The 21142-nt window shown below is 44.4% G+C and overlaps 1 protein-coding gene across 2 annotated transcripts in view; it reads right to left on the bottom strand.

Annotated features, from left to right (window-relative positions):
- Positions 1 to 643: 643 nt before the first annotated feature.
- The window catches only part of GMCL1 (germ cell-less 1, spermatogenesis associated), a 40244-nt gene continuing 19745 nt past the window's right edge, over positions 644 to 21142 (bottom strand). Inside the window, exons 8-14 of one of the 2 annotated variants that reach the window (XM_084765255.1) lie at positions 20535 to 20625; positions 19293 to 19430; positions 15712 to 15781; positions 13377 to 13452; positions 8019 to 8164; positions 5318 to 5405; positions 644 to 1974 (exon numbers count right to left, since the gene is read on the bottom strand). In XM_084765255.1, coding sequence (XP_084621381.1) covers positions 1846 to 1974; positions 5318 to 5405; positions 8019 to 8164; positions 13377 to 13452; positions 15712 to 15781; positions 19293 to 19430; positions 20535 to 20625 — 738 coding nt within the window. In that variant the 3' untranslated portion in view covers positions 644 to 1845. The remainder of the gene's footprint in view (positions 1975 to 5317; positions 5406 to 8018; positions 8165 to 13376; positions 13453 to 15711; positions 15782 to 19292; positions 19431 to 20534; positions 20626 to 21142) is intronic. The other variant, XM_084765256.1, reaches the window with a different exon arrangement.

Here is a 21142-nt window from a genome sequence, read left to right as displayed (position 1 = left end):
AGGATAATCTGTGAACCTATCATCTGTTACCAGGAAAGAAAAAACACCAGTAATTCAAAGCTAAAAGCAGGTGGAAGCAGGCGCTTACGATCCTCAGAGCTAAGCCTGTGTGCTCCCCAAGCGAGAACTCAGACAGCCTAACCCTTTTTTTCTACATTTGTATTGGTGTTGTCTTTCCCCAGCCAAATCTGAAGCCGGCTAGCTCCCCCGATGCAGGCGTTCTTCTCCCTGCTGCGGACTTCCACAGCGGAACCTGCCGTGTGACCTCTGACTCAGGGCAAGACTTCTCTCATTTTCCTAGGTCCCTTTTTCCCAGCCCCATTTTTCTTCTTCTTCTTAATCTCTAATAGAATTCTGCTTTAGAACAAAACAACACAAAGAACCAATTACTTGGAAAAGAAACTAAGCTTCAAGGAAAAATAGAATTTTAGTATCAGCTGAGCAATGATGGCGCACACCTTTAATCCTGCACTTAGGAGGCAGAGGCAGGTGGGGCTCTGGGAGCTGGAGGCCGGTACTGTCTACACAGTGAGTTCCGGGATAGCCAAAGCTACACAGAGAAACCCTGTCTTGAAAAGTGCCCCCTCCAAAAATAATCCTAGTTTCAGGTAAGGTTTTCAAGTCCACTCTAAACAGGAGCATATTCCTTTTCCAAATGAGCGTTTATTATTTGAACAGATACATAAAAATGATTCCAATTTAAAAAAATACTAAAAACATACATCAACCACATAAGCACTTACTCTGACTGGAGGAAAATGAGAAGCTATTTTCAAATAGCAATAAACACAAGGAACCAGCGTGTACAAATCAGACAAGCGTACATCTTATTCTTGACAAAAATAGGCTGTTCTAACACGAATGTTTTGTTCCCAGCTCCTCCTGTACATTCACCATGAAATCTATTTGCGTATGTGACTCAAAGGCACTCAGTTCAGAGGGTATAAAGTCCTGAGCTTAAGTAGGAAACAAAGATTCCCAACTAAAGATTCCCAATTTGAACATATATTCCAACAATCAGAGAACATGAAAATGTTCGAAAATGTATCTGTACATAAATAATTTGTTAACACAAAAGAACACAGAATGTCAGACAAGCCCAAGCACGCAAGGCGAAGGAGAACCTTGGAATAACCTATTTCCCTTATTCAAGTTTACTTCAAGTCCTAAAGCTGACTGTTGTTGTCATTTAAAATTGTAGGAAAGTTAAAGTTTAAAAAAATATGAAAATGCTCAAGTTTAGATTAAAAAAAAAAAAAAAAAAGAAAGAAAAACAAAACCATTTCCTAAGCTTAGTCTCCCAAACCATGAAAAAGGATTTGATGGTTAAAAAGAAGCAGAGATTGGAAAGATATTAAACAGAGGACTTAAATGAGCACTGAAAGAATTAAAGAACAGCTTTAAAGGCACCAATTGAAAGAGCATTTATGATTGGCCATTCACACTATGTCCTAAGCATTCTCTTAACAAAATAGGAACCAATTTACAGTGAGTAAGTAAAGTTCACTAACATTAGGTAGGATCAAAATTCAAGCTCAAAATTAAATCTATATTTTGTTGGAAAAAATAAGAAATTTAGCTACAGCAATTTTCTACTGCTACTAAATTAAAGCAGGAGTTGACATCCTTTGAACGTACATGGTTTGACAGATACTTTCTTAGCTTTAAATACTTTTTCATATGTGCATAGAAATGTAATGAGGGCGAGGACATCTCCTGCAGCATCCGTACAGTTCATGAGGCCTGTCCCTGTTAGTCACCTTGGATGTGAACGCTGTAGGCCATGGTGTTAAAGCTGGCTCCACAGTTGTCACACTGCTCCTCTTCCCATGACGAGCGGCTGCCTCAGTGTCCTGGGTTTTCTGGGTGGCGGTTACTTTCAGTTCTTTTTTCTGGTGATATATACAAGAAGTTACAGCAGATGTACAGAGGGAAGATCAGAAGCCTGCTGTCCAAGTTCATCACCACTTGTTCCTGCAAGACAGAGTTATATGTAGGTTTAATGACAACCAGACAGCAACACTTTATATCAGTAAGTCAAGCTGTTGAATAGTGGAGAAAGCAGCATGGCAAGAAGCACTCACCACAGCTGTAGCCCTAGACTCCAGCCCTGAGATGTGTGCATGAGCTTATTACCTGGATCTTCCTCACTGTTTAGCTTTTGGCTCAGAGGACGGCACTGAGGAGTAAAGCTGACAGAGCCAACTACTCAACCGGGGCTGCTATTTTCTTTCTTTTGTTTTTTTCAGACGGAGTTTGTCTGTGTAGTCTTGGCTGTCTTGGACTCACTTTGTAGACCAGGCTGGCCTTGAGCTCACCTGCCTCTGCCTCCCCAGTGCTGGGATTTCAGGCGTGCACCACCATACCCGGCAAGTTCCTGCATATTTTATGAGCACACAGTGAACAGAGGCTGGGCACAGAGCTCAGATGCAGAGCACATGCATAGTTGTGTGCACAGCGATTTGCTCACTTGGTTTCAGCTTTTAAGACTCCAGTATAGAGTATCACTGGACTAAGGCAGGGAGTCACTGCTGTTGTCACCAAGCACAGTCCCTGCCTTTATCCAAGTCCCCAGCATGAGGTAAATCATGTAGAAACATTTTGGACTCAGCTACATCTATGAACAGACAGGTGGTGAGAGCCACAGGGGAACCACAACTGATACGTTTTCTCTCTGTGGACCTCAGAGATCTGTCAGCAGGACCACAGAGTGAGTCCTTAAAGCAAGCAACACTGAAACGGACATTCCTACCACCTACCACCCGAGGAACACCCCATGCACTGGAGGCACCACTCATGCTATTTTATACATCTTGGAGAATATTGTAAACACTGTTTAATTAGTCTGAAGCACTAATTCCTATGAAGATCAACTAAAACTAGAATATGTATGTGACCAAAGTAGGCTTAAAGGATATTAACTTTTTGTTTTGTTTTGTTTAAGACAAGGTTTCTCTGTGTAGCCCAGGCTATCCTGGAACTAGCTCTGTAGACCAGGCTGGTCTCAAATTCAGAGATCAGTCTGTCTCTGCCTTCCAAGGGATTAAAGGCATGGGACACCACACCCAGCAAAGAAGAGTAAGCACAACATTTCTGGTAAAGGGATAGAAATTTTATCCAAATATAGCCTACAATTTCTCTGCACTCTGCCCAGTATTCAGGGAAGGTGGTATTCAGGACAATCTCAGGGAGTAAAATAGGAACACTGTCATCTTGGCAGATGGGAAAACACTGCTGCCAAAAGGAATGTCAGCACACATCTGAGCCACCTTGCCTTGGGCAAAACCTGTCCCTGAAACCTGAGTACAGGCACATTTACTAAATTTGGTGACAGACTTTGAAGCCATGTACACTGATGATTAAACACACACACACACACACACACACACACACACACACACACACACACACACTTGTGCACTGACAAAAACAAACAAACCAAAACCCAAACCAAAACAAAACAAAAAGGCTCTGAGGAAAACCAGATGTCAGAGGTCTAAATGCAATTAAAACTGGCCTCAGGTATGTCAAAGGGCTAACTCAGAGGGAGCTGGTGAAGACACTGACTGAAGGCAAATGGACATACCAATCTTTGAATAAGCTGCATTAATCTCTGGTCTCCAATCCAATGCACTAGATGACTTCTAGCAGCCTCAAACATTTTAACTCCGCCCTGTATATACATACGCCTTCACTGAAACACCTGCATGGTGAAGTGCCCCTGCAGGGTCCACTCTGAAAGTGAAGCTGTGGGGGCCTTGCATGGCGGCAGCACACACAGGTCCTCTCCATCAGGGCCTGCTTCCAGACGAGAACCCATACTGTCTGCTGTGCACGGTGTCGCCACTGCCTCATACCTGTGTTTGGACCTGGAGACCAACTGATGTCCACTGGAGCCTTCAGGAGGCTAGCAGCTGTAATTCCTTCCTTCTGAGCCATCTGCCCTGTATGCCTTCACTCATGGCCTTCACTTGCCAGCCTTGCTACTCAGCATGTCACCAGGCTATTTACTCACTTACTTAGCTCACATCTGACACACCCATCTTTCATTACATCACATACAGTGCTGCTGGACAGCCAGGGTTACATGGTGAGACACTGACACAAAGAGTATTAGAATGAAATTAAGTACATGTCCTCTTGTAAACAAACATCATCTAATATAAAACAAACAAAAGAAAAACAATAATAAAGGCAACAGAAAAAAAAATACAGGCATGTGAAGGCTCTCCCTTGTTCCCTGTCGTGAAATGGACATTCTCACGTGCTACCTGCCATGCCTACTTCTGTTTCTTCTGTGGATCTGCAATAGCGTTCAGGCCTCTCTCATACAAGCCAAGCGCTCTGCCATGAGCTGTCCTCAGCCCCTTTACAGCTGCAGCTGCAGAGGGAACTGTGCTTGGGAGGTTCCTAAGGCATGTGAGGTCGCAGTTATTGATTCTCCACATTCCCCCAGTGCAGGCCATTCCACCTAAGGAACACAGGCTCTAAGTCCTTTGCTGAAACAGGACACCGCCACCAGTGAGGTAGGTTATTAAAAGAAACAAAATTCCTCAGCATTCAGCACTCCAGTTTTCATTTCTGAAAACAGTTTACTTTCTCATCATAACATTAGAAAATTTATATGTGAGTTTGGATATGACATGACAAGTGACTTCAGAGACCATATGGAGAATATTATGGATGTCTATAGTCTACAAATCTAATATGCTTTCGGAAAGCACTTCCTATCCAGGAGCATCTTCAGGACATGTGCTGTGAGTGTGTGAACAAACTCTCCTTGTACAGGACAGAACACGCACTGCACTGCTTTGTGAAGGTGATGCTCAAAGTCATAGTTTCCTTCTTGCCAGCCCTTCTTGCCCTCAGATAGTCTTGTTCCTGTGGCCCCATGCTGTTTCAAGAGGTAGAATAGCCCTCATCTAAAACGCTTGAGACCACATTTTTTATTCTTCCAGATTTTAGAACATTTTAACTCATTTGTATTTCATACATATGTTCATACAAATAGACTCAAGGTTAATTTTATGCACCATTTATTGAAAATATTGTTTCCTGGTGGAACTCTACATGTGATATTCAAAACACCTTAGATTTTAATAAAGCAGTTTAGGTTTCACATTTTTGGATCAAGGACACCAGATCTACAGTGCTGGCCTCAGGCGAGCTCTGCAGGTGACCAGGTTATTTAATTTTGAAAAATTTCAACAAAATTCACATCAAAATATTGTCATTTTAACGTCAATTTTGCTTAAGAGCTTCAAAGACTCCAAACACACGCATGATGCAGCAAAGGGAAGCACACAGGCACACGTACCTGGTCTTTTTCAAGTGTCAGTATCTGGTAGCCAGTTGCTCTGCTGCAAATGAGTTTCCCACTACTGTCAAAAGAAGCCAACCGCAATCTAGGATTTAAACAAGGAGACAATTTTTAAGTGAAGACTAGTCTAAGCAAGGCCGTCCTCACTCTGCCTTTTCTCCTCCTGTATCCCCTGGAAGTCTTATTTCTGGCAGTGCTGTGGATAGAGCCCAGGCTCAGGATCCTGCATATGCTGGGCAAACATGTTACCACAGCTATAGCTCTAATGCTTGGTTTTCAGGAGCAGGTCTCATGTAGCTCAGACTGGCCTTGAACCGTGATCTTCCCTGCCTCCAACTCCCGAGTAATGGGATTGCAGTAATGTGCCCCTCATAAGGTGAATCCTTTATAAAGGATGTAAAAGACTTTAAAAAATGTAACTTAGTTCCAATTCTAACTTCGTTATTCTATTATATAAAAATAACATTGAAGCTGAGTGGTGGTGGCATACATCTTTAATCCCAGTCTGGGCTACAGAGCAAGTTCCAGGACAGCCAGGGCTAAACAGAGAAACCCTGGCTCAAAAAAACCAAAAAACCAAGCCAAACCAAAACTTTGAGGAGAGCTTTCATCACTGTGGCAAGTCACACAGCACATGGAGTCACTGTGCGGTTTCCTTGCAGTGGCATCACCAAATCCATGCTCAGAGCATTTCCACCTTCCCACCTGACACCATCCTTACTAAGCAGTGACTCTTCACTCTCTTCTCCAAGAATGGGCACCCACAGCTTACTTTCTGTCCCTGTACACTGAGTGGAATCAGGATTGCTGTGCTGTCATGACACGTGTAACTCACCTCACAGGGCCTTTCTAGGATGGCCAGTGCTCTGCTCTGCAAGCATCACCGCCTATGTTTATCCAGTTATCTGCTCAGGTTCTACTCTCTCACTGTCTGGAGCAGTGCTGCTGCGAGCTAAGAGTATAAACGTCTAAGCCCTCGCTTCTGACTCTTTGGGATATACCCAGAAGCAGAACTGTTGGGTCGTAAAGCACTTGTTGAACATGTTATTGTGTTTTTTTTTATTTCATTTCCCCAAGGAGTAGTGATGTTAAGCACCGGACATTTATATATCTTTTTTTTTTTTTTTGGAGGTTTTTGAGACAGGGGTTCTCTGTATAGCCTTGGCTGTCCTGGCTGGCCTCGAACTCACAGCGATCCGCCTGCCTCTGCCTCCTGAGTGCTGGGATTAAAGGCGTGCACCACCATGCCCTGCTCATTTATCTTCTTTGGAGACTGCATCTGTGTTTTAGGGGTATATGTATTCATGAGTATATAACGGGGTGCTTTCCTCTATCACCCTCTACCTTTTTTTGAGACTCTGGCACTAACCCATCTGGCTAAGCAGGCCCCATGGATCCTCGGGTTTTGCCCCCAGTGCCCCGGCATTACAGGTGTGGAGCTGCTGTGGAGGGATCTCAGGTCCTCATGTTTGTCTGGCAAGCATTGTGATGACTGAGCCACCTTCTCAGTCCTTTGGAGAAAGCTTATGCAATGTCTTTGGTGCTTTGTTTTGCTGGATGTGTAAGACTAAACCCAGAGCACTGTGCACACTCGTAGCTGCTCTTCCACAGCCTCAGCACCTTTTAATCTGTATACTCTTAATCATAAAACTTTATTTTGTGTGTACAAGTTTTTGCCTGCTTGTATCTATGTGCACTGTGTACATGCCTGGTGCCTACAAGTGTCAAAAGAGGGTGCTGGGTCTTCTGGAAGTGGAGTTATGGATGGCTGTGAGCCACCATGTGGGGGGCTGCGAACGGAACCTGGGTCCTCTGCAAGAGAACCCACCTATGGAGCCATCTCTCCACACGCCCCACCCTTTTTAGCTGGCACTGTGTATCAGTCTCAAACTTAGCAGGAACTACAAACCTTTGCTCCCACAGCTGGCAGCTGTCTGCTGTGTGCTTTGAACACTAGTCCTATCAGGGTATGGTCTGCTTGCAAATGTTCTCCCCTTCTGTGGCTGCTTTTCACTGCTGTTCTCTGACACATGCTTACAATGTGGATGAAGTCTCCTGATGCCTGTGCTTTTGGCATCTTATCAAAGATGTCCACACCAAATCAAATGTCATCAAGCCTTTGCCTTGTCTCATCTTCTGTGTCAACAACTTTAGGTCTTACATGAAATCCCTTTGAGGTTCTGTTTTAGAGGCAGGGTCTGGCTGTTATGGAACTCACATATGTAGACAAGGTTGGTCTCAAACTCACAAACATATGTCTGCTCCTGTCTCCTAGCTTTAAAGAGGTCACCACCATGAATTGATTTTTGCAAATCAACTATCTGCAACTGTCAGTCTGCAGCACTAAGTCCAGAAGCACATGCCAGCTTAGGTTTCAGGCAGAGGAGGACACAGCATGCCCACCAGGTGCTTTCCAAGAACACCTGCCTCATTCTAGTCTGCACATTTTACTTGCTGGGAATGTAACATGGTGAGTTTCAAGCTCAGAATCAAGTTGCCCAGCATCCCTACTCTAGCTGCCTATCCTGGCACTCAAGCCCTTCTGTGTTCATTTCCTGGGATATAAAGTGGAGTTTTCTCAGCTCCCAGTACTCTCCCATTGCTTCGTCTTACCCCAGGCCTACATCTCACTGCTCATCAAGGTTCCATTCCATGCCTTCCCCTTCCACTGGTGTAGGAAATGGGGGCGCCATCCTACCTAAATGCTATGCTCCTTCGCGGCTGTAAGCTGACAGATCCACTACATGGCTGACTCAGTGTATTGCGTTTGAAAATGATGTACCGATTGGTATAAGTCACAAGGAGGTCAAAGCCGAAATTAAAACCTGTCCACCGCCAGCAGTACTAAGAGATAGAAAAGATTCATTTCAGTTTATCACATTAGCAAGTCATAAATTAAAACTTTAAGTGTTTTTTCTTTCCTTCACTTCAAGTATCCGCAAGGGAAATCCCTTTCTGTTGGAGCCTCTCCCATAGGGCTCTGCTCAAAACATCAGCTCTGGACCTGAGGCAGCCTCATGACCCTACTCCCCAAGCTTCGTCCCACACCCCTTCACAGTGCAGTCCATTCCAGGGAACCAGGTCAACCACTGCAGGTTTGAGGAAGGACAGCCTGGGCACCTGGCAGGCACCTGGCTTATGAGCTACTGGGCTGAGAAGTTCTCTGCAAGGTTTTAACTGACCACCTGATGCATGAAGGCCACTTCAGATGGCAGTTACTCAGAAGGGGAGGTACGGGCAGGTCCACCTTGGAGTACACAGAAGCTCAGTGTTCACTGACTACACCACGCTCAACTCCAGGGGGTAGAGGCACAGCAGGCAGTAAATTTCTGCCCCAGTAGAATTTATCTCATAGTCTTGAGTGTTTACATGGTAGACAGAGGATGGGTCTATGTGGGATGGAAGAAGAGGTCAGGAGAGTGCCCGGAGAGAGCAGGGGCCTTGCAGCTGGGGAGCCTAATGAACAATGTGTAGAGGAGCCCAAGGAGCTTTGGTAGGAGGTTGGGCCACGGAGCAGACCAGGGATCTGGCCGGGGAGGAAAGATAACAAGGCCAAAGCTCTGCTGGTGGAAACATGCTTGGCCGACCAGCAACAGTGAGAAGGGCAGGCAGGACAGGAGCTGGAGATGGGTTCACAGAGGTAGTGAGGCACCCAAAGGGTCTAGTCTCTAGTAAGGAAGAGTGTGGGAGCCTAAGAGAAGATTCTAGAAAAGGAAGCAACATGATCTAACTTATATTTTCCACAACTACTTTGGCTGTGTGGGAAAAAGGATGCAAAAAAGAAAGTGAAATTGGGAGCAGTCTGTAAGCTAGAATATTGCGTTTGAAAATGATGTACTAAGAAGATTCTCCAGCAGCCCAGGCAGGACTGATAGTGAGCTGGGCTGAGTATTAATGCAGACACGATGAAATACATTTTAAAGATGGACCCTTAGCCACGTGTGGTGGTGCATGACTTTAATCCCAGCACTCAGGAAGCAGAGGCAGAGGCAGGTGGATCACTGTGAGTTCAAGGCCAGCCTGGTCTACAAAGTGAGTCTCGGACAGCCAAGGCTACACAGAGAAACCCTGTCTCGAAAAACAAAACAAAACAAAACAAAACAAACAAACAAACAAAAGGATGGACTCTGAGGGATTTCTCATGTACACCGAGAGTGCAAGGAAGAACTAGGCACCCACACGAATGCAGTTGAAGCACATGACAGATGACAAAGGCTCCGCTCCAGGTGGAGAATCCTGGGAAAAACTGAAGGATGCTCTGTCTGAGATGTTCTAGGTATCCGAGAAAGATGCACAGTGGGAGTCAAGAGCCACTGTTGCACCCAGGCTGTGATGTCAAGGGAATAAATGAGAGGGACTAAGAACTGACCTGCAGTCACAGCAGTATTGCTAAGGAAGAGAAGAATCTAGCAGATTTTAGAAGGAGCAGCCAATGACGTAGTTAGACAACTGGCTGAGCATAATGTCCTGGAACCCAAATGAAACAAACAAACAAACTTTCCAACAGGGTGTAAGTGACAAAGGTCACTGTTGCCAAGAGCAACAAGAATAGAGCTCCACTTGAACACGGGTCTTTACGGACATGCTGCAGCAGTTCCAGTGGCGTGGTGAGAATGACTGGAGGGGGCCTCTACTGAGCAGAACTGGAAGGCAGTGTGCAGCCAAGGCACAGTTCTAAGGACCCACCATGACCAGCTGAGTGAGTAGGTGCAACACAAGGGCAGTGAGGAGGGTGCACTGTTGGGGGTTGGTCTGGTGCTGTGTATTCTAATGCTAGTTACTGGCCCCCCAAGATCTGGTTGCTTTCCATGTCCTCACTGGGCACATTCTCATGTACACTTGCCCTTGTGTAAACCTTGCTTTGCCTAATTTAAAGTGACTGGTTAATAAAAAATGCTGAAGCTTAGGATTTGGCAGAAGAAAGGGAGGTCAAGTTTGGGGTTCACAGGCTGGGGGGGTCAAGGGACCATGATGAGGAAGAAGGAAGAGGAGAAATGAAGGCAGGATTGGAGGAAAAAGAAAAATGGACAGACACCACGGGTTAGCGTGAAAAAGGAGCACATGGCTGGATCAGCGTGGATGGAGGAAACGGAGAACATCAGCAAGTATCTATGGGATTATGGCTGGGAGGTAGCCCAGGTGGAAATCAGAACAGATGCCAAGGTACAGGGGCTTAGGAGGTAAAAGACAGCTTAGGAGGTAATATCTGCCTTGCCCCAGGTAAAGGCCATTCTAAAAAAAATACAACAGGTTAGAAAACACTGCCATAGTAATTATAGCCTAATAAACTATTATTAGGCCATACTTTTAAACTAAGAGCAACAGTGCATGAGAGGGAGGTGAGGATAGCAGGCTTCTCAGTGATAAAATAGGAAAGTAATCAATGTCAGGGAGGTAGTGCTGCACACCTGTACTCCCAGCACTTGGAGGCAGAGGCAGGCGATCTCTGAGTGTGAGGCAAACCTGGTCTACAGAGTGAATTCCAGGACAACCCTATCTCAAAAAAACCAAGTAAGATGGAACCAAGATGGTGGACAAGGACAGGACAGACAGCTCAGCACAGTGGCAGATCAGGAAGGCTGAGGACTACTGGAAGGAGAGTCCACAGCTTCTCACACTACCTGAGTGTCAGGTGAGCAGCACAGCCCTCCTAAGGTGAGAAGGCAGTCACCTCAGACAGGGAGAAAGGGAGAGAGGACCTACCATGCAGTGCCACAGATGCTGCACAGGTGATGTTCATGATTACAACACTGAAGGAAAACCCACTAGGAAAGGTGCTTGTCTCTGATCTTGTTCTGGCTAGTTCTACATTAATTTGATACAAACTAGAGTCATCTCAGAAGGAAACTCAATTGAGAAAATGCCCACACCAAATTAGCCTAAAAGGTGTGGTGTGGTGTGGTGTGTGTGTGTGTGTGTGTGTGTGTGTGTGTGTGTGTGTAATTAATGATTGATGTGGGAAGGTACAGCCCACTGTGGGTGGTGCCATCCCTGGGCTGGTAGTCCTGGATGGTATAAAAAGCAGGCTGAGCAAGTCATGATGAACAAGCCAGTAGGCAGCACTCCTCCATGGCTTCTGCATCAGTTCCTGTCTCCAGGTTCCTGCCCTAACTTCAATGATGGGAGTTATAATATACAACAACAATAATAAACCCTTTCCTCCCCAAGTTGCTTTTAGTCATGGTGTTTATAACAGCATTAGAAAACCTAACTGGGGCTGGAGAGATGGCTTAGTGGTTAAGAGTGCCACCTGTTCTCCCAAAGTTTCTGAGTTCAATTCCCAGCAACCACGTGGTGGTTCACAACCATCTGTAATGTGATCTGATGCCCTCTTCTGGCCTGCAGGCATACATGCAGGGAGAGTACTTACTGTACAAATAGTAAATAAATCTTTAGCTCGGCGGTGGTGGCACACACCTTTAATCCCAGCACTTGGGAGGCAGAGGAAGGTAGATCACCGTGAGTTCAAGGTCAGCCTGGTCTACAAAGTGAGTCCAGGACAGCCAAAGGCTACACAGAGAAACCCTGTCTCAAAAAACAATAACAAAACAAAACAACAACAAAAAAAGCAAACCTAACTGGAGCTGGGCATACGCCTTTAATCTCAGCACTCAGGGAGACAGAGGGAGGCAGATTTGTGTGATGTCAAGGTTAGCCTGGTCTATAAAGTGAGTCCAGGACAGCCAATGCTACAAAGAGAAACCCTGTTTCAACGCCACCTCCCCCCAAAAGAAGGTAGATGGATATAAACAGGGGAATGGTTTTAAGATGGGACAAAATGACGTAAGTCAAGTAAAGAAGTAGGGAGGTGACAGAAAGGTGGCAGGAAAGAAAGAACAAACCATACATCTCAGTGGGGTCAGAATAATGTTGAGTCCTAGACTATGGAGCTAGAAAGATAAAAGAAGTCAATGTTGTAAACGACACACCTGAAATGGAGATTTCAAGTGAAAGGCAGCATCAGCAATGGGAGTGCGTGCCCTGGGAGGGTAGACCACAAGGTCACTGGGGAAAGAAGGCTGGGAGGCAGCTGTTGAACTGTCAAGCCTGTGAACAACAGTGGTGAGGAGGCAAGACCGCGCCCTGCGGTGACAGTGACAGGACAGCTAGCAGGTAGCAGGTGGCAGCATATTCAATGCATCTGCTTTGAAGGAGCTAGAGTTCACTGAGGGAGGAAGAAACACGAGGAGGGATGGAGAAGACAACCTCTTCTCTGTCATGCCACAATCCTGAAGGCAACCGTGAAGTTACCTTTGAATGCCAAAGGAGGTGAACTTGGGAAAAAGAACCAGGTGAAAACTAGGCTGGACTCTGAAGGTGGAGATGATGGCAGGCAGGCGCACAACCAGCTGAATGGCTCACACGGAGGCAGGCTCTCTGGGGGCGGCAGGGTAAACACCCCTCCCTTCCTGTACGCACCTGCAGTTTGTTCCACGTCAGGAACAATGGTAGTTCTTGGTGTGGGGAGCATTCCAAGAGGACTGATGACTTTATTTAGGGTAGCTGTCAAACAGAACCTCCTAAGACTATGCAACACCTCCCACACAATCTAGCTCAGCTTCAGGACTGCTGAGGGCCCTCTCAAGCCTCTCATCTGGGCTTTAAACCCAAGTGTGAAGGTCTCAAGCAAGACTGAGTAGTTACTGAGTATGGTGGCTGTAACCTTGTTCAGGACACCAAGCTGTAGAAATGATAAATAAGGTCTTATCTGGCTGTGACTGGCTACTCTCTTACACTACTTTTAAAAAGAACATGTAATTATTGGTTTTTGAGACAGCATATTGCCACAGCAAGCCTGCTCCCGCCCCCAAGACACGGTTTCTCTGTAACAGCTCTATCTGTCCTAGAACTTGCTCTGTAGACCAAGCTGGCCTTGAACTCACAGAGATCCACCTGCCTCTGCCTCCCAAGTGCTAGGATTAAAGGCCTGCACTACCATTGCCCGGCAGCGAGCTCACTTTTAAATATTTTAGAAAAACTTGCTAACACATGAAAGAGAGGAGCATGAGAGAATTTCCTCAGCAAGCTGAGAACATATGGACAGAGTCGTACTTACTTCACCATCTTTGGCAAGCTTTCTACCACACCTCATGCTATTAACCTCAAGTTCTTCTTTATTGATTTCTTGAGGCCTAAAATGATATAAGAGCCATGAGCTTTTGTAGAAAACAGGCAACTAGTAATTGAAAAAAAGAACTGGGTTTAAAAGAATGGAGTCTTTCTACTGGCTTGACAGCACTCTCTTACTGGGATAAAGTATTCTCCTGGGCTGTGGGTGTAGCTTGGCGACTGAGGGCCACCTCGTAAGCAGCAGACCCTACTACATTCACACTCAGCACTGACAAAGGAAAAAGAACACGTTGATTAAGTCAGACCTCAGTACATAACCTAGTAGACTTCTACATTACTTTTATGAAGCTGTCAAACCAGAGAAGAGAGAAAAAATATCTATGAGAAATTTTGTTTGCCAGGAAAATATAACCCAAAAACCTGTATTTCATATAACTTTTTAATATGATTTAACTTAATTTTAAAAAGTACAACTACTAAAAGAAATACAAATCTATTACTTCTGAGACATAGTTTGGTGTCACCTCCCCCCCAACCCCGTGCCCTTTGATCTTTTGATACAAGGTCTCACAGTGTAGCCCAGGCTAGCCTCTAACTGGTGCTCCTAGCTGCTTCAGCCTCTTTGATGCTGGAATCACAGGTGTGCACCATGTCAGCCAGCTCAGCACCGAGTCCCTGATGCCATTTATTTAAAATGCAAACCATTTTTCATGGAGTATAATTCTACAAGACCAATATTTCATATGAAAAAATCTGTATAACTTTATCTATTTTCTTCTTTTTTCAAAGCAAGTTCAGGACAGCCAGGGCTATGCAGAAAAACTCTGTCTCGAAAAACAAAACCAAACTAAAACAAAACACAAAAGAATAACAACAACAACAACAACAACAACAACAACAAAAATAAAAATAAAGAAAGAAAAGAAAAAGTAGAAAAGAAAAGAAGAAAAAAAAAAAACCTCAACAAAGAACATCCTAAACTTAGAGCCAAATACACAGTGCCAAGTGTTACCACGAACTACATGATACCAACACTTCAGATCCAGTTTCCACTAAATAACTAACTTATTTTCTGGTTATTTTTTTTTTTCCTACTTCAGCAATCTTATTGTCTTTGCCATATAAGTATGCTACAGACAAACCTGGAAAAAGATGAGACTATAAATAAAATAGAAACCATAAAAACCACAAATAAGAATCTTATAGCCTAGGCATACTGGAGCATGCCTTTAATCCCAGCATCATTGTAGAGGCAGAGGAAGGCAAGCTTTGTGAATTCCAGGCCAGCCTGTAGCCACAGCTAGATAGAGAGGCTCTGTTTCTCTGTTTAGGGGATGGGGGTCGGGCTTGAGATAGGGTTTCTCTGTGCGGCCCTGGCTGACCTGGAACTCACTCTATAGACCAGGCTAACCTCAAAACTCACAGATATCCACCTGCCTCTGCCTCCAGTGTTGGGATTAAAGGTGTGTGCCACCACCACCTGAGTGAGAGACCCTGTCTTAAAAAACCAAAACCAAACCAAACCAAACCAAAAAATCTTGTGAATTTATAGAACATTTTTATATTTTTGCTGTTTGGACAGAAACTTACAATGAGGCTATTATGGGGGGGGGGGAGATTCTTTAGTGCATAAAAAACGAGTTAAAAGAAAGTGGGGCAAAAAAACTCTCAAAAACCAAAAAACCCTTTTTCTTAGGCCTCTTTTGTGTAGCTATAACAAGATGTCTTTAATTCACTTAATGCAAATACCTTCAAAACCTATTTATTAATCATAATTTCACAACATACAATAATATGAAAATGAGCTTTATCATACATAAATATTCAAAGCAAACTTTCTAAAAGTATCAATTTAAATAGCATCGCAGAATGTGAACGGGAGTGTTTAAAAAGTTACAGCAGTCCTCTGAGTCACGTGATCTCATGTCTGCTGTGCTGTGTGCCCCTCGGCAGCAGTATTTCAGGCAGCACTGACTGCAGCTCCCGGCGGACACAGTCAGAATTCTGAGGGAAGCGAGCAGCTCAGCTTTTGTTTGCGGGGGCTCTGTCTGGAAGAAGTTTCTTGAGTCCCATGGTTTATGCTCACAGGCTTTTCTCAAAATTGTTCAGTATTTTGCAGCTTTCCCTTCAGCCCTCTTTTCTATCTGTCTGTTAGACAGCTGTTCCTAAGTAGCTCCACTAAAAACACAGTAAACACCCACAGCAGGGCTTGCTTACTTATTTAGGATTGGACCTAGTGGTAGAGCACTCAGCCGAGCACATGCTAGGCCCTACGTTCACCCTATCACTGCCAAGCCAGGGACATGATGTAACATACTCACCCCACTTCGTTGTCTTGTTCAGCCCGGAGCATAGCCAGCCACTGCTGCTTATACACCAAGGACAGCCATTCTAAAGGGTAAACATCAATTGACAAGTGGTCAATAAGTCTTACTTCTTCTTCTTCTTCTTCTTTTTTTTTTTTAAATAGTAAATCTTAGCCGGGTGTGGTGGCGCACACCTTTAATCCCAGCACTCGGGAGGCAGAGGCAGGTGGATCTCTGTGAGTTCGAGGCCAGCCTGGTCTACAAAACGAGTCCAAGACAGCCAAGGCTACACAGAGAAACCCTGTCTCAACCCCCTCCCCTGAATAATAATAATAAGTCTTACTTCTAAATTTATATTTAGAACAGCAATTTACAAAGCAGGTTGCTTGTTTTATAAACACACTGTAGCAATGTGACTCTTTGCTCTTTAACATGGTAAGGGCCTTTGAGCTTTCTCTCAAACTTAAGAATGACCTCTTTTCTAAAAAAGAGAAATGCCTGTGCTGGCATTTCCATTTCCTCATCACAGCTCACACTGACTTCCAACTGTCAATACTGTTCCTAAGAGAGTCATTTTCTTTTTTCTTTTGACAGGGTTGGTTTCTCTGTGTAGCTCTGGCTGTCCTAGAACCCACTCTGTAGACCAAGCTGGCCTTGAACTCTTGTAGATCGGCCTGCCTCTGACTCCCAAGTGCTGGGTTTAAAGGAGTGCACCACCCTGGCTGTTTTCAGTTTTTAATAAAGTTTTATATTGGAAACTTAATAATGGATTTTTCATTTATTAAGTTATCTGTCACAACACTTCTTTCTGGGGAAATAAGCTGTTTGTCAAGTTGCAGAGTGTGCTGCAGTGGGACTGCACAGGGCAATGGTCTGACAAAGAGGGGCTCACTGGTTCTGAACTTTACCAGGTGTAACCTAGCACCGTCTACATGAAATCTAAGACTGCCAGGACCTGAGACAGGACAGGAAAGGCTCCAAAGACCAGCAGAGAAGGAAGAGAGGGTGAAGAGACAGGGGACTGAGAAAGGGACTGTGGCTATGAATGGCAGGTGAGATAACAGCCTGAAAATACCAAACTTCAGATGCAGAGCAATTCTGTTGAACAGAGTTCATGGCATTTCCATGGGTGCTAAGTGCCTAAGGTTCTGTAAAGATAAGTGTGCCCAGATCTGAGGTGAAAATGAGAAGGTAGGTATCATATAAATAAGCTGACTGGAAGAGAAGGAAGAGGGTGAAGCAGGCATCCAAATCCTATGATATGGAGGAAGGGCTAGGCGTCAGGCCGCAAGCAGTACTAGAAAGGACACGGTGGTGGTGCTGGTGGTGGGGGTGGGAAAAACACCAGGACTGGGACTGTCTCGACTTGTTCTGGTCCTAGGTCACCAGGGTGAGAGGTAAGATTCTCTTTGAAGTGCACTGTTCAGTACAGCTAAATAAATACATAGAGGAAACAGAAGATTTTGAGATATTGACTCCAACTCCAGAAAAATATAAACAAGGTCTGAAAGGCATGGTGCTAAAATGGGATGAATGTGGGGGAGGTGTACATAAGATACGTAGTAAGTCATTTAATGAGCTGACTATGACAACTCTAATCTCATGAAATAACGAGCCTCCACTGTGCCCAAAATTAAGACAACCCCACCCTACCCCATACCCCAGATGAGGATGGAACCTAAGGCTCAGTAAATGGCACTCCAGAGCTCTGCCCCTGACCTACATCTCCAGGCCTCAGTTTCCTTCCAAGAGTACATACCAATCTCTGTCTATAATGTGAGCCATGTGGTACTTTCTGCCTCCTCACAGAAAGAAATATGACATTTAATTCTAACTTTTTAAAAAGTTTTGGAAACAGGGTTTCTCTGTGTTATGGCTGTCCTGGACTCGCTGGCCTCAAACTCACAATGATCTGCCTGTCTCTTAACATATATATTTTTTAAGCTGAAAATTTTGAACATACATAAAATTTCTTTGTATTTATAAGATGGAATAAAATGTGTTTCAAGTCTTCATATCATTTCAAATCAGGAAGAGAAAAACGAACCTTGAAATCTGGCCAGAAACTTAAAAAAAATTTTTTATACCAAATAAAATGCTTCAGACTCCAGATGTTTATACAATTTTGCCATACTGAGACACAAAACTTGTCCATACGTAGCAGACACACCTAAAGTGCAGCACAGCAGACTGTTTTCCACACTTTAAATCCTTAATGATGGGGCTGGGGAGATGGTTGTGGGTTAGAGCACTGGCTGCTCTTCCCGAGGACCTAACTGTGGCTCACTGCCCACAGCAGGAGGCTCCTGACAACCATCTGTAACTTCACTTAGAGACTCCTTGCCTCTGGACCTGCAGCCCCTGCACTGAAGTGCACAGAGACATACCTGCGCATGATTAAATAAATCTTTAGAGAGGCTTAGCAAATGTTTGATTGGAAGAACACAGATCCTTTGGCATCTAATTTACATCTCTGCCTGGTGTTCAGTACTGTAAGCTTGTTGCATCTTGTTTCCTTTTTTCTTTCTTTTTTCCCCCTGCACTTTGCATCAAACCCAGGGTCTTGAACATGCAAGGCAAATGCCCTAATGAGTTTATATACTACTAAATGCAATTTGTCACAAATACAACAAATTTATTGTAATGAGATGCATTTGATCCAACATGTTTAAGAATTCAGAATAAGAAAAACAAGAAATTAAGGAAATTTAAGAAAACTAATAGAAAAAACAGCTATAATTTTTATTTTATTTATTTATTTATTTTAAAGATTTATTTATTTATTATTATGTATACAGTCTCTGCCTGCATATACACCTGCAGCCAGAGGAGGGCATCAGATCACATTATAGATGGTTGTGAGCCACCATGTGGTTGTTGGGATTTGAACTCATGACCTCTGGAAGAGCAGTCAGTGCTCTTAACTGCCGAGCCATCTCTCCAGCCCAGCTATAAATTTTTAAAACACCAAAAGTCAGCTGGATGTGGTAGTACACACCTTTAATCCCAGCACTCGGGAGGCAGAGGCAGGAGGATTGCTGTGAGTTTGAAGCCAGCTTGGTCTACAAAGTCAAGGCTAGGCAGAGAAACCCTGTCTCAAAAAACAAAAACAAAAACAAAAGTCATTTTTCAGGCTGTTATCCACAACAGTGCACTGGTAACCAACCTGAGAACACGCAGAGCCAAGTGTGCGGCTGTATGCCCCTAATGCTGACACTGCGAAGTAAGGTAGGAGATCAAATGCTTCACGCAGGGCTGAAACCACAGCTTCCTGGTGGGGCCTAACATGCAGCACAAGGGCCTGAGTCTGATCATCCCCGTTACAGAAAATAAAGATGAAACACTCAACTGCAAAACACTTCTTAGCCATAACTATTGTGGCAGCTACTTTAATAAGCTGTGACACAGAAAAGCAGTATGAAATGTGAGCACAGTTAGATTATTCACACGTTCATTTCCCTAGGCGTAAGTAAGATACATACCTTATGGGCTCAAAGGTGACGTCTGGTTTCTCTACTGTTCTTCCCTATGCAAGTATGAAATGCTACAATCAGAAAAACATGACTTTAAATCACAAACACATCAGGTTTTCTTACCTGAAGGTACCAGAGAATCCTGCTCAATGATCCTTGCAGAAGCCAGATCACTGATAATGTACTGTAGCCTTAAATGTCTGAACACCGGCGCAAATGGTTTTCCCTGCTCAGTTTCAAGGAAAGTCGTCCCTTCAAAGTCTATTAAGAAAGTTTTAATTAAACAGCATTCTTGTCAAATGTGCTGTTTCACTAAATGCTTCTATGGACAGACATATACACAGTCTGCTAGAATGTAAGTAACCCACTTCCAGGGATTTCAATAGCCTTAGAAATCTAAGATGTGCTGGGCGTGGTGGCGCACGCCTTAATCCCAGCACTCGGGAGGCAGAGGCAGGTGGATCACTGTGAGTTCAAGGCCAGCCTGGTCTACAAAGTGAGTCCAGGACAGCCAAGGCTACACAGAGAGACCCTGTCTTGAAAAACCAAAGGGGGGGGGGTTGGGGGTGGGGAGGGGGGAAAAAAAGAAGAAATCTAAGATGTGAGAAAAGTTAGAGGAACTTTGGAAAATCCCTCAAATCAGTTTTGGTACTAATTAGGCCCTTACACTGGGGCTTCAGCCGTCCTTACATTTTGTGGTTGTTCTTACAGAATGTTAGGAAGGTGTGCTTGAGGAAGTGACTTGTATGAGACTCTCTCTCTAGAATCCCTTCCCAAGGAACCCAGAAGGCCACATCAGAGTCTTCACACGATGGCCAGGACAGGGACTGGTGTCCATCCTTCTAACTTACAGTAGTGGGCACTGCGTGCAGTTGTGCACTGCCTGACGGGGGTGCTGAGAACTGAACTTACGTCCTCTGCAAGAGCAGTGTACACTCTTAACAACTACTAAGCTGCGTCTCTAGCCCCTGGCAGGGCTCCTTATACACTGTGCAGTGCACGTCACGTACTGCTTCTGAGTGAGGCACAGAAGCAGTCTACAGGCCCCATCAAGAGTCACGGCCTGAGAGATGGGGCCTAGCTTATCAGGGGAAATCTAAGCAACATGGCCAAACAAACAAGTCCAGTTGCCAAGATGAACTGGTGACAAACAGAAGTTGAGGAGCTCTGAGGGTCAAATGCAGTGACAGATGAGGAGCAGTCTAGTGCAGCACTGAGTTTCCTGCTGTCTGGGCCGAGGCAGGAGACTGCCCAGCTGTTCTCCAGCTCTAAAACCAAGTCTGCAAGTGAAAGCCAAGGCCTGGCTCTAAGAAATACCATTAAAAGAAGGGGGGCAGGATTCTCAACAAAAAAATTTCAGTATACCTTTTTTCCACTTTGAAAACCAGACATCTGTTTCTGTCAAAAGCTGCTTTAAAGACCCATTCCAGGAAGGCACCAGCTGAAGGAACATCCACTAGTCAGAACAAATAAATAACGAAAGAATTATAAGACTTTATCACTTTGTGACCGTATTTACAAATAGTCCTATCTTCAAAAATAACTTCTTTTTTTTCTTTTTCTTTTGAGTTTGTGCCTTGTGTAGCCAGGTTGGCCTTGAATTTACTATGTAGCTAAGGACAACCCTGAGCAACCTGTGGAGCACTGGCATTACAAACATGAACCACCATATTCAGTATAAGTCAGTGGTTCTCAACCTGTGAATCACAACCCTTTTGGCAAACCTCTACCTCCAAAAAAGATATTTACACCACATTATGAATTTCTTTTTTTTTTTTTAGCTTTTTGAGACAAGGTTTTTCTGTGTAGCCCTGGCTGTCCTGGACTCGCTCTGTAGACTAGCCTGGCCTCGAACTCACAGCGATCCGCCTGCCTCTGCCTCCCGAGTGCTGGGATTAAGATGTGCACCACCGCGTCTGGCTTTACATTACGATTCTCACACTAGCAAAGTTACAGTTATGAAGTAGCAATGA

The sequence above is a fragment of the Acomys minous genome (assembly GCF_964271855.1).
Source record: "Acomys minous genome assembly, chromosome: 17".
NCBI lineage: Eukaryota > Metazoa > Chordata > Mammalia > Rodentia > Muridae > Acomys > Acomys minous.
Note: the sequence above shows the minus strand (reverse complement) of the source record. Positions and strands in the feature narration are given on the sequence as shown.